The following is a 15,740-nucleotide window of genomic DNA, read 5'->3' as shown; positions in this document are numbered from 1 at the left end:
CCAATAATTTCAGGCGACGCGAAGCAGCTGAATATTCGAGGAAGTAAAAAGCACTTTCCTCCAGAGGTATGCATCTAATTTTCTCTACGACCAATGTTCTGTTTAATAAAAAAAAAGCAGGTATTATGTTGTATTTCTGTACCTATTTCTGATGCATACGGCGCCAAAGTGCTGTTTTCTTCCCTCACACGAAGGAGGAAAGTAATATTTTCTGTGAAGGTCGTAGGAAAAATACGTTTGCTCACTATGAAGTCCTATTTTCTTACGCCTAATTTGTACAGCCTTCGAATTCTTTTAGGTACTAACCAGGATTTGTTCCCGATCTCACTCATCAGCAGTCCTTGGTCACCTTCCTCGGCCTCGATAAAAACCTAAAATATACACTTAATTACACTTACAACTTGTATTTATCAATATGACATTAATATCCAAAATAAAAACATTGAAAAATCTAAATATACGAAAATACGGTCCTGTCGCATCATATGGTAATTTATAACGTTCTAAATACGACCCTGTCGCGAGCATCGCTTGCTGGCGAAAGCTCCGATGCGAGCAACCTTGAATACGGTTTATGTATACCTGGTTGCCTACCTCAAGGTTATGGCGGGGGAAAAAACTGGCATCCACCAGAACGTCAACATTCGAGAAAGGACAACTGAATCGAGCATTTATTTTTTGAAATCAAATTGAGGTTTAAAAGATGTTAAAAGATTCTTTGGCGAAAAATGAATAAAAATGTACAATTAATATTAGAAGTTTTAGGTCTAACCTGTCAACCATAAACAATTTTGAAAAAAACGAGAATTAACTTTCCATAAATTGTTTAAACAGTGTCCTTCGTCATTTTTTAAGAAAATTAAAACACAGGCTTTGCTTAGCATGATTATTATAAATTACATACCACATTAATATAGTATTTGAACCCGCAAATTTATTCCTCAATCCAAACACTTTTAACAAAAAAAAAACAGTTACTGCGTGCTGATGAACGTATGTGGGAACAAAAAATAAACTTGCGGTTCTTCCAATAGAAATTATGTCACTAAACATTACACGTCTAACTCAACTAAATATTTAATAAAAAAAAAAACTTCATTAAGGGGGAAAATAACTGAAGTTCCGTTAAGTTTAGCAGGAGAAAGAGGACAAGAACAAGGAGTTTAACAGATCCTTCAATTCTCAAGCTTTATTCCATGGATATTATGCTCCTGATAAACTTACTTACCATGGTATTACTTCACCTAATAGCCATAATGTCATATACTACCATCTGATGCAGATAAAACTTATCTGACAAAACCCGATTTTTATGTACATTTTACGGATTTCTCATACTCTCGAAAAGTAAATAAGCAAACTTTCTTACTTATCGACTTTAAACTTGGTATTTTAAACATCAAATTGCTAAAATAAAAACTGGGAAATATATTTTCATGTAGAAATTGAAAAAATTGTGCTACTCCTTGGAGAGGTCATGAGTGATATGAAACAAAATGCTATGTGATGAATAGATTTTGAATATGAAAAATTATAAGTTTCTCTGTTCAATCACATTTTGAATTCAGACAGCTGGAAAGAGGTTTGGAATTGCCTAGAAACTTAATCTGTTTTGAATTCGTATAGTGAATTAGCCAAGAAAATCTTCTAGGCATATCATGCGAAAACGTGTGTTAGGCCTTAACTGAAAGTCGCATAATAAACCACTGATTTGACTAATTACCGAACTGCTGATGCTGAATTCAATTAACCATTGTTTCGCGCTATTTTTATTTTTTAATCATAATTACTGGATCTTAGCGCCAAGTTATAGAGCTTTGATTAAAACTCAGGGAAGAAGAATTAACATATGTCGGTGCAAATAGCAGTTAGTATTTGCACTTATTGATTATTTCATGATTAATTCTGTACCTTCAATTTTGCTCATATTTCAGGTGCTCTTCTCAACTAAAACCCACCCCGACTGAATCTCCCCCTAAATTTACCTCTCGGCCGGAACAGACTCTTCATCCCCCTCCCACCCCTGTTCAATCCTCGTCCCCTTCCGCGATCCGTCCGCTGACTGCCGCTCCAGCCCCTGCCCCTTCCTCTAAAGGCACCAAGAGGTAAATTGCCGCCTTTACTGATATTATGGTCGAAACCGCCTCTGAAATTATTCATCGCTATCCGATTCATTTGGTTATTGAACCCTAGATCTTCGTCATCGTCGTTCAAATAGGGATTTTCGTCCTCGTCCTCATCCCAATTGCGGTTGGGTGTGTGAGGGGGTGGCAGCGGTGCGGTTGTTAGAAGGTTTTGCCCTGGGTTTCCCATCTGAGAAATATGGGAAAAAATGCTATTTTTTCAGAGGAAATTCAGTACTTTGAAATAAACTTCTGGCCGAATCAAGTACACTAATCAGTTTTTAATATGATTTCAAAGTTGAACATCCTCAAAATTAGGATATATTAAAAGTTTTGATTAGAGGAATCTGTTGGGAATATACATTTAAAAAGTTATGATGGTCCCCTAAAAACAGATCAAAATGACTGCGTTTACTTCGTGTTTGATACAAACATTTTTAGGTAATTTTCAATTTTATATTTTAAACCACTAAGAAATTCGTCTCATTTAGCCCCAAATCTGCACTTACTCGGATTGCATTCATCATAAACCCACCGGGTGGAGGCATGCTCGGAGGAAACGGAGGAGGGTTTCCCATTCCCCCAGGGCCGCCCATGCCGAAAGCCATTGGAGGAGGGCGAAGAGGGCTCCATGTGTTCGGGTCTTGATTAGAGTTTGAACTGTCGCCGTCTGGCACGTTTTCACCGTTCTCCCTCGAAGCAAATTCGGCCGATAAATTGCTGAATTCGTTAAAATCAGTGGAGATTTCGTCGAGGAATTGATTAGCATCTACATCGTCCAGTAAGTCGGGAAGTGGGGGCGGAGGCTCTAGAGCCCCACCTTAAGAAACGAGACAAAAAATTATGAAATTCTCAGGATTTAACGTATATGTATATGTAGTTATAGCGATTCAAAAGAGAAATAAGCTTCAACAGCTTAGTTCTTATTAGTCAGCGAGGTTTGACCTATGAGACATTGGTCACTGCTTTTTGCAATTGGTTATGAAACGTTGCGAAAAATTTTAATTTTCATAAGTAGTTGCTAAAATGCCCACCTAGTTAAATATAAGAGTAGAAAAACATCATTACCCCCCAATATAATTTCCAAATCATCACTCAAGTCCATATCCACATCCCCCCCAATAAAATCGCCCTTTCTGGGACTTTGAGTGAGATACCGCAATCGCGGATCGCCTGCAGATCTTGGTGCTGGTAACGGAGGCGGTGGGGGCGGTTTTCTCTTCGTCGGTGCTTTTTCCTGATGAATTGGTGGTGGCGGCGGTGGCGGAGGAGCGGCCATATTGAAAGGGAGACGGTAGTCTTGGTCCTTGACCACTGGGATCGAAGACGGGGGATCGCTTGGTGGAAGAGGGGGTAATTTGCGATAATCCTGAAACATTTTAATTAAAATATTATATTAGCAGTTCTTATTAGTTTAGTATTCATTCATACATTTAAATAGGCGCATATCAATAGTGATAAAATGCATACTTTACAAAGTCAAAAGAAATATGTATTTATAGCAAAAATTTGACTTTAAAGCCACAATAACATTAGCCAAGAAATCCCAAAAAACGCCAATCCTATATTTTTTAAGCCATAAATTTGCATAGAAACTATAGGAAAAAGCGAACACATACTTGATCTAAGGCCTCTTTCCATAGAGATTCTTCAGTGGTAATTGTCTTCAAATTTCCTCTGGCCGGTAAAGCCTTTGGCTGTCCGTTAACCGGAGTTTCCGGTGAACCTGTCAGACTTATCAAGTTCCGATGATCCACATCTTTGCCTCCCAAACTGCCTTGAGAATCTTCTAAAACCCATTTCAAATCACGAAATATTTTTAAATTAGTTTAAAAATTAAAGTCCGTTTACGATGGTTTTGAATTGACCTTATTCACGGAAATTTCCCTGTATAGTATAGACAGCTAATTCCAGCGGTGCATTATTAAAAGAAAAATTTTACACGTAATTCGATGTTTTTCTAAAAACAGAAACACGTGAATCCGTCAGTACCACCTGCGTGGTTAGTAGTCATAGTATACAGGGGAACAATACGTGAAAATTCCATAAATAGAGTCGATCCGAAATCATCGTGAACGGACTTTACCTATATCTCCCATCCCCGGGATCACTCTTTGGTCTACATCTACAGCACCACTGCTTGGTGCAAGTGAGTCGTGGTACTCCACTGGATCTCCATATCCTACCCCATTTTGCATAAAACCACAAAGCTAAACCAACAACACAAAAAACTTTTACCTGCTTTTTCGAACGTGGGAGGGCTTTCCGGAGTATCAGTGCCTTTAATTTCGTTCCATGCGGGATTTTCCGCACGGTCCCAAGATTCGTAATTGCTCTCCGACAGACTAATTTCGGGATTGTATCCGGAGACGTTATTTTGAAAATTTGGATCTTTGAAATACGACAATTAGAGACTTTAAGTTAAAACAATTTTAGTCTTACCATAATTGTTCCCTGTGCTTATATCCATAGAGTTATTGAATCCGAAATCGTTATTTTTTGTAAAAGGGGGCACGGGCGGGGGTAACAACGGGTTATAAGGGGCATGGACTTCACTGAAAATGACTGTGATAATGGAAATTGGAAAACAAAAATCTCACTTAAACTTTTTTTTAAAGATATAACCCCATTTTTGGAAAAATCGTATTAAATTTAAGGTCGTTCAAGGGTGATTTAAGCCACAGTCTACACTCATACATTCGCTATTGAATGAATCTCGTACGTATAGACAGACATGCAGGAAATTATTGAAAATTTAGTTCATTTGAATGCAGCCATTTATTTCATTTTTCTCAATACTTCCAAAAAATCTACTTACGCGTCATTTGTCAAATCGACTATGGGCGGCATCACTGGTGTCGAAGGTGGCGCCACAGGCTTCGGCACCGAAGAATAACTAGTAGTTGTCTGAGTGACAGTTCCTGTTGACATGTTACTATTGGAATTTGAGAACAGACCAGTGGTGCTAATATTCTAAAAAAATATCCCAAAAATTTAGTAAAACACCCAAAAAGACATAAAACTACTTACTGAGATATCAAAAGACATATTTTGACCCAAAAAGCTAGTGAAGCCATTAGACAAAAAACTGGTGCTTGTATCCGCCATCGAACTGCTTAAAGTCGAATTATTGAAACTCGAATTGAATGATTGACTTGCAATCGAATTTGCAGTAGGGGGAGGAACGTAAAAGCCCGGATTCGAATAAACCACCTCCAGAGACTTATCAGCATTATTAGTTTTTGCAGAGTCGTCTTCTGGCAACTCCAAGTCCTCCTCGGGACTTGGAGAGGGGGCGTTAATATCAGGAGAGGGCACTGGGCTTGGTAACGTGGGCATTCGTTCCTCCAGCTTCTTTTGCACAGTTCTAACTCGTTGGCCGAAAGTTTTATACGCCTAAAATGTCAAATATAAATTTTTTTAATGAAGTGCAAATGAACACCTACATGAGCCACAGTTTTGACATCTTTTCTATCAGATTCGAGCTGAGTTTCTGCTTGCCTTAAAGCTGAGATTAACGCTATGCGATTTTTAATTTCCAATTTCAGGGCGTTTATGTAACTCTCCATGTGGTCTACATAAACATCCAGTTCTTTTTCGACGTCATCTACATGGGCACGATCTAGGTGTAAAAATATTTAAATATTGATTTTTATTTTTAATATGGTAAATAGGTACCTTTAAGGGAATTGACCAAAGCTTCAGAAATTTGAATTTTTGGATTGTGCTCTTTTAACGACTTCAACTTGGTGTCAGTATCTTTCTCCAAATTGGCACAGTTCTTTATTTTGTTTATTATGTAAGTAGTCTGAAATTGAGATGGATGTAATAAAAAAAATTATAGGCTTATCTTGAAAATTAACCTGAAATTCATGAGGTTCATCGTTTTTGGGGCCGGTAGGTTGAATATTAATAAGTCCGCACAAATCGGCAATGAACTCGTCGCCGTAAACTGCTCGTTGCTCCCAAATTTTGAAAATTCTGAGAATTTTGTGTTTGACTTTTTCATCCCTAAAGCAGTGGAGAAAATTATTTTAACATAATGATGAACAAAAAAAAGTTTTGATGTTGCGTTTTTTAGTTTTAATCTTGGTTTTGGTCTTGCTGACAGTTATGGAATATTTGACATAAGTGGTTTATGATTTTTGTGAGCTCATCACAGTCAACTAACACAACAATTACCAGAGGTGAAATCAATGGTAACAGCACAAGTAAAGCTGTAAATGGTAAAATTATCATTTCAAAATGTCACTTATACATTTAAAAATATTTAAAACCATTAAACTGCATTAAAATGCTGAATAACATAAAACACAACTAAGAAATTTGGCTTATTGGTTTTATAATTCTTTACACAACGCATAGCATATACAGAACCCATGATATATGGAAAGTTCACATATTTTTACCTTCTATACATTTTTATACCTTCTATGTGTTTCACGAACACCGCTCGGCATTATATTTGTAAAACGCCACTTTAAGGAGCGGTTTCTGGACATTTTGGCGAGAATTTTAGTTTAAACATTGTTTCTCTTATGTGGGCACGTTAGACGTTACCTTGGTTATGATTTGTTTTCTTAACCAATATATAATTTTGGTGGCATAACGTTTCAAGAAGTGTTTGACATTGCTTTTGAAGATGGAACTTTTATTGATAGACTACACAATTGTCCGCCTTATAGTAATATCTTGATCAATGAAAATTCAGCAGAAGATTAGTGGGGCATCTTACAGCATGGTGTTCTAATATATAGAGATAATTAGAACAGAGAACCCTGTGTCAGTGGAGCCTCAAATGGAATCTAGGAAGGTAGGAGCTAGGAGAAAGTTGTATCAAGTATTGGTAGTAAATAAAATAGGTAAATAAAATGAAACAAACGAGGCCAAGATTATTAAAGCAGGTTTACAATTTTGTTACATGTAGCGGATTGGATTATATGTTGACTGTGCTTTCAAAAACTTCATACTCAACAATAACTATAAAGGTTGGCAAAACAATAAAAAGGTCGAAGCAAAGAGGTCAATAAGAAATGTCTTATAGATGGACAAACAATATCTGGAACTTATTTCAGAACAAAAACACAACCATTGAAAATCTAAATAACAAATTTAAAAACAACAGGAAATCAATTAATTGTTACTCAACAGAGAACACTGGAGGCAAGTTCAAAAAAATTCACAGATTTAATGAAAGAAGTAACTGAAAATTCTATTCCAATAATTTTAAAACAGCTTGTAAAAACAACTATTAGCAACATACTGAGGCAATCCACAAGGCCAAAATTAAGACAAATAACTGTCACTTTTGCACATGAACAAATTTCAATAAATGTATCTAGACCATTATAAATGCCCAAAGGGAGTATAGAAAAGTGAGCACATAACCTTAGCCTGAGTGACCCAAACAACTCATATATTGTTCATATATCTCAGTGAATTTCACAGTCAGTGACTCAATGGATTATTTGAAGATTGATTTGTTGACTCTTGAGAGATACCAATTTTCCTTCTGTTGTAGAGAAGTTACGTTTGAAAATCAAAAATAGCTATGATGTAGAGAATGATCCAATTGCCATGGTTTATTATTGTTATTTCCTAAACCATTAGAGTAAAGCTGTATGTATTTAAACATTGGCCTATGAAGCACTTCACATTCTTACTACTTAAACTACTATCTTACCTAACCATAGTGGTTGCCTTTTGTATGGCAGTTCCCCATGTATCGACATACTCATAATTCCTCCTCTTCGAATACTGCACTACATCATTAGCCAAATAGAACAAGACCAGTCTTTGTTCAATTTTCACTCGTTTAATGACATTCAACCAGGCAGTAACAATTTTCTTATAATGCTGTCTATTGTTGAGACACCATTGGCAACATTGATTGATGCTTTCTTGAGAGTCCTTTAAGTTAGTCAAAGTCTTCTCAAATTGCAAGGAAGAGAACTCTGTGTCCGCACTTGAAGTCCCCATTGCACTGGTCTTCAACAAATTGAGGAGATAGATTTAATCACATGTTCGCAGTTATAAGAGATAAATGCCGCCAAACTCGAGGAAATCAATGTATGTTTGCAAACAACTGATTTGGCTTCCTGGCCTGCAGGTTCTAATGGTGGTAGCTGCTGAGGGGGCACAATATTCATGAGGCTTTAGGAAATTTTTAGAAATCCTTTTTCATCAATCGCCACTGCAAAAACGGATCGAAACTGTACAACAACCCGATAATAAAATTCTATGACTAGAACAGGCAAAATTGATTATGGAGAATGGAAATGAAACCGAAAGTTGAAAATTTTTTATGAAAGCATATGGAAGGATGTCGTCTGTCTGAAGAATGTCATTGGTTGAGTTAAGTATTTTTGAGAATGTAGCGCATTAATCAATGCGTTTGTGTCTCTTTTTTTTAAGTACTAGTGAAGAAGGATGACAACACACTCAATTAGGGAAATTAGGAATCATCTTGTTTGGTGCTGCACGCTAAAGTCAAGCTTACGTCTCCACCGATAGAGGGAAGCACGAGTATTTGGACCGATTTTTTTAACAGTATCCTACCATCCTATAACAAGCGAAGCATGAAATATGATCCACCAAAACATCAAGAAAATAACCTCCATTTCAAAAAAAGTTTCTTTCCTTAAAATCTCCTCTTGATAGCTAACAGATAAATACTCAATTTATGAACCAATAATCATACTCTACGTTTAACAGTGCAGAAACCATTTTATTATATTGCCCAACCCCAACTATCATCCATGAGCGACGCCTGCATGTATCATTGTCCCGCCCCCTTCATAGTCCCTGAACTGCGATACATAGACTTAGTTACAAAACTTCTAATGCGGAGGCTTGAAGACAAAGCCCAACAAAGACATTCTAATGGTAACTAGTCCCTGTTGATAGTAGGAGTAAAGCCAAATATGAATTATTTAAATGAAGTTTTTACTTTTCAAGCGCAGAGCGATTTAATGCATGTTTGGGGAGATGAATTAACAAGTTTTACATAGCAGATCTCAATAATTTTTATTTAAAAGTTTAAGTAGTATATAGGACAATGTCTTACTATATAATAATTAGTCGCACCTAATATAAATTTCCTTATGATTATCATAAGCTATAAAGAACTATGAAATATCCTCACAATAAATTGTATATACAGGGTTATTCACGCTATACGGCGCGGAATATTGTGGCTAAAGTACGAGGCTTTCAAAAAGTTTCACTTTTGGGCTATATGGGGATCTATTATGGCTACTTTTTAAAATTATTTTCATATTATACAGGGTGTCCCAAAAGCCCTAAAAGTATCAAAGTTGTGTTTTTTTAATGGAACTCTCTGTATATTATTGCATGTGTGGATTCTCTGATCAAAATAAGTATCTGTTTTAATAAGGTTTACTATACCTAAAACTTAAGGTTTTTTAAATAATTTGAATTTTATCAAAATTTGACCTAATTTTCATGTTTCAAACGCTTAAGAAGTATTTAAGTTATGCAAGTGTAATTTACAATGTGGTGTAACAATAGATCATATTTTATATCCCAATCATGATAAACTTGCCATTTTATACAGGATGTGCAAAAATTAAAACTAATCAAATAAGAACTTTAAGTGGCTATAACTTGATTAATTTAAATACAACGCTATATTTTTTAACTTACCAGAATATGTAATTTTTAATTACCTATCAAATGATATTAGGGTGTTCATAGCTAAGTTTTCGCGTTTTTACAGAATACGCTAAATAATTGTTCTTTGCGCATTTGGTGTTATTTAGTTCGAAATTCCAATGTATGCTAGTTCTAGTATCTAGTTGCCTATGATATTTCAAAATGTCAGATAATTTATTTAATCTGTCAGTTTAGTCTGCGTAGTTTGTTTTTCGTTTTTGCTAGAATGATATTATTTTTCGTAATTTTGGACGCTTAGATCGTTTGTTATTTGAAATATTGTTGTGGTGTTACATAGTCAAAATGAAGATTTACCCAAAAGAAGAGCGTATTGACATGATTTTTATTCTTGGAGAATGTCATAAGAATTGTTTATTGGCTTCTCGAGTTTATGCTTAAAGGTTTCCAGAAAGAAAACATCCTAAGCCAGCCATTTTTGAAAGATTATTGCACCAGTTTCAAGAGACAGGAAGTGTCAATTACAAGAAACCCATTACAAGGAAGTCTGTCACTGAAGATAACGAAAATGTTTTTATGGTAGTTGGTTCAGTTATCGAAAATCCCAATATTAGTCAAAATTTGATATCCGAAGTTACGAACATTAGTCAAGCAAGTGTTTCAAGAATTCTTAAAAAACATAGTTAAAAAAAATAGATAAAGTGGCAGAAAATGAAAACTTTTTCGATGAAGTTCTATTTAGTGATGACTAGTGTACTTTCCATAACAATGGTCTTGTAAATAGACACAACTTTCATTACTATTCTGATTCGAATCCTCATGAATACAGAGTCATGAGAAATCAGAATAGATGGTCCGTTAATGTGTGGGGTGGAATACTGGGCTCATATTTAATTGGACCGTATTTTTTTGAAGGACCTTTAAATGGTGTGATATTTCTAAATTTCCTTTTACACCAATTTCCAGTATTATTAGAAAAAGTCCCTTTAACCATTAGAACCACCATGTGGCTTCAATTGGATGGAGCTCCGCCTCATTATCATCGCGAGGTTCGGCAATTTTTAAATGCCAACTTTAAAAAAAGGTGGATTGGAAGAAATGGATATCAAAATTGGCCCCCCAGATCCCCGGACTTAACTCCACTTGATTTCTTTTTGTGGGGATACATAAAAGGAATTGTCTACAATACGCCTCCGACAACTTCACAGGATATGAAAACATGTATAAGAGACGCGTTTGAAACTGTTACTCCGCAAATGCTTTCCAAAGTTAGTAGTGGTTTTAAAAAAAGAATTTGTAAGTGCCTAGAAATGGACGGTAGACATTTCGAACATCTATTATAAATTTTTTTTTTCTGTTTTATGTTATAGTTGATATGTGATTTAGAACTTTGAACTAAATAACACCAAATGCGCAAAGAACAATTATTTAGCGTATTCTGTAAAAACGCGAAAACTTAGCTATGAACACCCTAATATCATTTGATAGGTAATTAAAAATTACATATTCTGGTAAGTTAAAAAATATAGCGTTGTATTTAAATTAATCAAGTTATAGCCACTTAAAGTTCTTATTTGATTAGTTTTAATTTTTGCACATCCTGTATAAAATGGCAAGTTTATCATGATTGGGATATAAAATATGATCTATTGTTACACCACATTGTAAATTACACTTGCATAACTTAAATACTTCTTAAGCGTTTGAAACATGAAAATTAGGTCAAATTTTGATAAAATTCAAATTATTTAAAAAACCTTAAGTTTTAGGTATAGTAAACCTTATTAAAACAGATACTTATTTTGATCAGAGAATCCACACATGCAATAATATACAGAGAGTTCCATTAAAAAAACACAACTTTGATACTTTTAGGGCTTTTGGGACACCCTGTATAATATGAAAATAATTTTAAAAAGTAGCCATAATAGATCCCCATATAGCCCAAAAGTGAAACTTTTTGAAAGCCTCGTACTTTAGCCACAATATTCCGCGCCGTATAGCATAAATAACCCTGTATATAACGCCTTTCCTATGAATAAATGCAATACATTGCGTCATGAAACCCATAAATAATCAGCAATAAAAAATTAAAATTAACTGTCTCGTTTACCACAAACCGGATGAGAACCCACCTGGGGGCACCCTTGGGGAGGGCAGCCCTTTAACTTTCTTCTTCTCTTCAATACTCTCCTGGCTCAAAATCTCTCCAATTGAAGATCCCTTTTTCACATTAGAGCTCTGTTCCACTGAAGTTTCGGAGTTACTCTCATTGGCCACAATTTTAGTATTTCCCTCAGAATCCATCTCTGTCGCCTCCATTTTCGAGGATTTCTCCTCGATCTTCATCTGTTCCACCTTGCACGTGACCTCAGCGGCTACATCTGGGATTGAATGAATTGCTCCAGGCCTGGACACTTCATTTTCGATACTCTCCTGAATGATGGTCATGGTGTTAGACCCGTTCACAGTGGTGGTGGTAGAGATTTTTTCTTCGGAAAGAGCGCTAATTGAGGAGGTGGTGACCGTTTCAGAACGCAGGATATCTTGAATGCTGCTGCCGCGATTCTTGCCCTCTTTGAGTTTTTGAGGAATGACATCTGGGATAATTTCGCTGCTGAAGATGTTGGAGGTTTCTCCCCCTGGGGGCTTCAACACGCGGCTGCTGTTGCGGTGCTCAGGGAAGCCGATAAAGACGTTTGCCATTTTTCTGCAGAACAATAATAATTTAGGTATGTTGTTGTCCCAGGATTTTAATGGAGTAATGCTCGCTCGGATTGAAGGAGTGCATTTTTTTTTAGGCTTTCGAAGGTTTGTTTTATTAGGTGCCAGGTTTTTAACCTTAATTATTCAGTTATTGGGTACACATCTCGCATAAAATTTGCATAATCAAGTCCGTTTGCTCACAGCCTTCCTATTAACTACTAATAATAGCCCATCAATTAAAATCTGACCAGTAGTCCCAATTTCTAAATTTCTTCTATGCACATAACCAGACCATTTCTATAATGACATATCATTTTTCAAATATTTAACACAGATTTATTATTAAACAGCACTTGATGCTGGAAGGTATCAGATTAATCCTCTATCCGCTTCATTGGAGATAAAGTGTGTTAAATACCGAATGTTCTGTTCAACTTGAAAACGCTTTTACTCAAGTGCACTTGCTTTTACCAGACAATAAAATCGGAATTTATGGGAATCGTAAATTCTGGGATATATTTGGATATTCAAAGCGTAAATCATTGGAGACTCATTTGCGTGATAAATAGTAAAATGCGTTTGTTCTTGAGTTAGAGACCAAATTTTTGACACTTTGGCGTGTGAAAAAATCTGCTTGGTTCTAGCATAGTTAATTTGCTATTAACCAAAGTAAATTTTCTTGCAGGGAAATTAAATGTAAATGTTTTCTCATTAATTGCACAATTAAAAATAATATTAACATAAAATATATTTGAGTGATTTCAGTATTTTCGTTTTTCATTACCAGGTTTTTTTCTAGATTTTTGATAACCTGGCAGCGACAATTAAGGCCTAATGGTTCGTTTAAGATGCAGGAAGTTTTAAGATAGTTTTACTTGTCACTTCTTGTATATAAATGAATAAATAATGAGAAAATAACGGCACCAAGTGCTTAGCTATCGGAATTTTCCATCTACATGTACAATCGTTGAGCATTTGCTTAAAAGCAAATTCTCACTGTAAGTCTACGGACTCTTTGAAGCAATCAATTTGCGCACGTGTTAAATGATAAAATAACGAATACATTTATATGACCATAGGTTAATAGACTCTATGCAAAATCAACAGACATTTTCCGATAGGCCTCCATATCTGGTATGAAAATCGATAAACAGGATGACGATTCAACATTTAAATTTCTGCAATATAATACACTGCATAAATCCAGAAACTATTGTTTTAATTCAGGATACTTTGCCTAATGAATTTAAATTACTGGACATAGAGGTCAATGAATTATGTTTTGTAGTTAAAAAGAATTATTTGCTTATCTAAGGAACGAGGCTCGTTAAGGATGCAAGCAGAGAAGACAATAAAAGACTTTGTTATTTCTTGGAAAAAAGTTAAACATTTATGTGGTGTACGCGATTGATGAGTGGAATGTGTTATCGTTACCAGGAAATGCATGTGCTGATAAGAATAAGCATTAAAGAAATATCTCATGCAATTGGAAAGTTATTTTTAAAACGAGGTACCTTCATGAGAATACTTTAAAAGAAAAAAAATGTTTTGAGAATGTCGCGTTTTGAAAAATATGAAAAAATGAATAGGTAATTTTCAAAAAATATGTATTTTTAAAAAGAATTATTTTTTCCAAAAAATGCCTTCACCATTTTTACCAAAGATCTTGATCACAGACATACGCGCAATGTTATCTATAATCATTGTTTTAAAATAAAGTACACGCTAATGGACTAACAGAATAACTAAAATAATAAAATTCACTTACGTTTGTAAAACGATATTAACCCTGGTGCCGACCAGACTTGTCTCAGTAATAAAGCCAAAGGCGAATGACTGGAGAATATGCACCTGAATTGACCGCGCACCGCAGGAAACTGAAGACGAAGATCAGACAAGCCCAGTCTGCGCCCCAAGCCGAGAGATAAATCAACTATCGGTATTGAAAACCAACCCACTGCATTGAAGAATTGAAACACGAAACCTGCATTATACAAGACTATATAAACTACGAAAAGGAATAGTATGTAAGAAGGTACTGAGGGCAGAAGGCGAGACGAACCTAGGAAATATGCACTTTTGTGAATAATAATTGGTATTCATTACTCATGTGTCTGATTATCATTTTGCTGCACTTATTGTAATATATGATGTGCCGTGTAAGAAGTACTAGAAGGATGATTAATTGCGAGTTTAAAAGCGTTATTAAATGTACAGGCACATATAAACAATTAATAAAAAGGCTGATGAGTTCATTAAAATGCCAAGAAAACGATGTTAGCAGACCGTTATTCATTTATTATTTAGTAGATATCTGAAGTTTGCTATTTTTATTGACAAAATGGTGAAGGATTGGTTTTTATATTCTTCAGACATTTCAGCAAGTTTACAGCTTGAAGTTGAATATAAGAAATATTGCACTTCATATGATTTTCATCTTCTAGAGTCTCTAGAAGATTGATCACTAATAAAATCGCCCATTCCAAATGCATGTACAGGAAGTTTAATAGTATTCACACATCGGTCCTGCTATATAAAGACAAAATGCAACGTGCAATTCCTATATAGATCGCGAACTATGCAGTAGAGCATTAAACGAAACGCAATCTCTCTCATTAACAACGCCGTATATGCAAAACAGAACGACGTTCTTTTTTGGTAAAAATCCTTGTGATTAATCCGCAATTTCATCCTACATGAGATTTCTCCTTATTTGGGGAAACTACTCGGAACCGGCCTTGTCTCGACGACGAAATAATGATACATTTTTTCCTGACTTATGGCGGTGTGGGCAGGGTTTGTAAAATCATTGTGTCGCTTATTTGGGATTTAGAGAGAGTATGAGAACACTGGGTTCTGATACCGTAAACGGGGATACTTCGAACTTGCGGGGCGGCTTTGGACGCGAGGAATTGTAAAATGAAAAATCATTATGGTGGGTTACTTTGGTCTTCTTTGGAGATTTATTATAGTTAAGTGAAGGTTAACGGCAGTTTAATCATGTTGGATGATTATTTACGTAACTTTAAATTTTTTGTTTTTTTAACAAACATAGTAAAGATAAAACGTAAACGTAAAATATGTTTTAAAACTAAATATATACGCCTGTATGTCTTGATGTTTTACTTAATTTATATTAATAAATTCACGGTAAAGATCACCAACTCATAACATTCGAAATAAAATCATTTAGGATTATTGCTAAACTCTTGTAAGGTAGAATAAATTTATTCATCTAGCACGCATATCCTGCTCTGTTACCTGGCAACATTGATGCAT

At 35.3% G+C, this 15,740-nt stretch overlaps 2 protein-coding genes across 5 annotated transcripts; both read right to left on the bottom strand.

Moving 5' to 3' along the window:
• Nucleotides 1-182: 182 nt before the first annotated feature.
• LOC136420116 (uncharacterized) lies at nucleotides 183-8,458 on the bottom strand. Of its 4 annotated transcripts, XM_066406900.1 has the most exons (14): nucleotides 7,807-8,372; nucleotides 5,987-6,134; nucleotides 5,802-5,931; nucleotides 5,570-5,745; nucleotides 5,154-5,519; nucleotides 4,942-5,096; nucleotides 4,566-4,678; nucleotides 4,362-4,514; nucleotides 4,210-4,305; nucleotides 3,743-3,912; nucleotides 3,192-3,492; nucleotides 2,633-2,943; nucleotides 1,986-2,313; nucleotides 183-371 (listed from the first exon to the last, which is right to left on the bottom strand). In XM_066406900.1, the coding sequence occupies exons 1-14, from the start codon at nucleotides 8,100-8,102 to the stop codon at nucleotides 346-348; spliced, it is 2,769 nt and encodes a 922-aa protein (XP_066262997.1). In that variant the 5' UTR covers nucleotides 8,103-8,372; the 3' UTR covers nucleotides 183-345. The 4 variants fall into 4 exon arrangements, with proteins under 4 accessions (XP_066262997.1, XP_066262998.1, XP_066262996.1 ...); XM_066406899.1 differs by lacking the exon at nucleotides 183-371 and having other exon boundaries at nucleotides 828-2,313; nucleotides 3,743-3,909; nucleotides 7,807-8,457; XM_066406898.1 differs by lacking the exon at nucleotides 183-371 and having other exon boundaries at nucleotides 830-2,313; nucleotides 7,807-8,456.
• Nucleotides 8,459-9,134: 676 nt separating this feature from the next.
• On the bottom strand, nucleotides 9,135-14,444 carry LOC136420138 (microtubule-associated protein Jupiter-like). Its single transcript, XM_066406935.1, has 2 exons — nucleotides 14,230-14,444; nucleotides 9,135-12,465 (listed from the first exon to the last, which is right to left on the bottom strand). Exon 2 carries the CDS (start codon nucleotides 12,459-12,461, stop codon nucleotides 11,865-11,867), a length of 597 nt encoding a protein of 198 aa, XP_066263032.1. The 5' UTR covers nucleotides 12,462-12,465; nucleotides 14,230-14,444; the 3' UTR covers nucleotides 9,135-11,864.
• Between the last annotated feature and the right edge of the window lie 1,296 nt (nucleotides 14,445-15,740).

The sequence above is a fragment of the Euwallacea similis genome, chromosome 3 (assembly GCF_039881205.1).
Source record: "Euwallacea similis isolate ESF13 chromosome 3, ESF131.1, whole genome shotgun sequence".
NCBI lineage: Eukaryota > Metazoa > Arthropoda > Insecta > Coleoptera > Curculionidae > Euwallacea > Euwallacea similis.
The sequence above is the reverse complement of the archived record's forward strand: the minus strand, read 5'-3'. Positions and strand labels throughout refer to the sequence as shown.

Excerpts from the sequence above, each read along its gene's own strand:
- LOC136420138 (XM_066406935.1), bottom strand. The coding sequence starts at position 12,461 with ATGGCAAACGTCTTTATCGGCTTCCCTGAGCACCGCAACAGCAGCCGC.
- LOC136420116 (XM_066406898.1), bottom strand. The coding sequence starts at position 8,102 with ATGGGGACTTCAAGTGCGGACACAGAGTTCTCTTCCTTGCAATTTGAG. Across the intron at positions 5,746-5,801 it reads TTTGGTCAATTCCCTTAAAG|ATCGTGCCCATGTAGATGAC; the intron begins GTACCTATTTAC and ends TTTTACACCTAG. Across the intron at positions 5,097-5,153 it reads ATATGTCTTTTGATATCTCA|AATATTAGCACCACTGGTCT; the intron begins GTAAGTAGTTTT and ends ATATTTTTTTAG.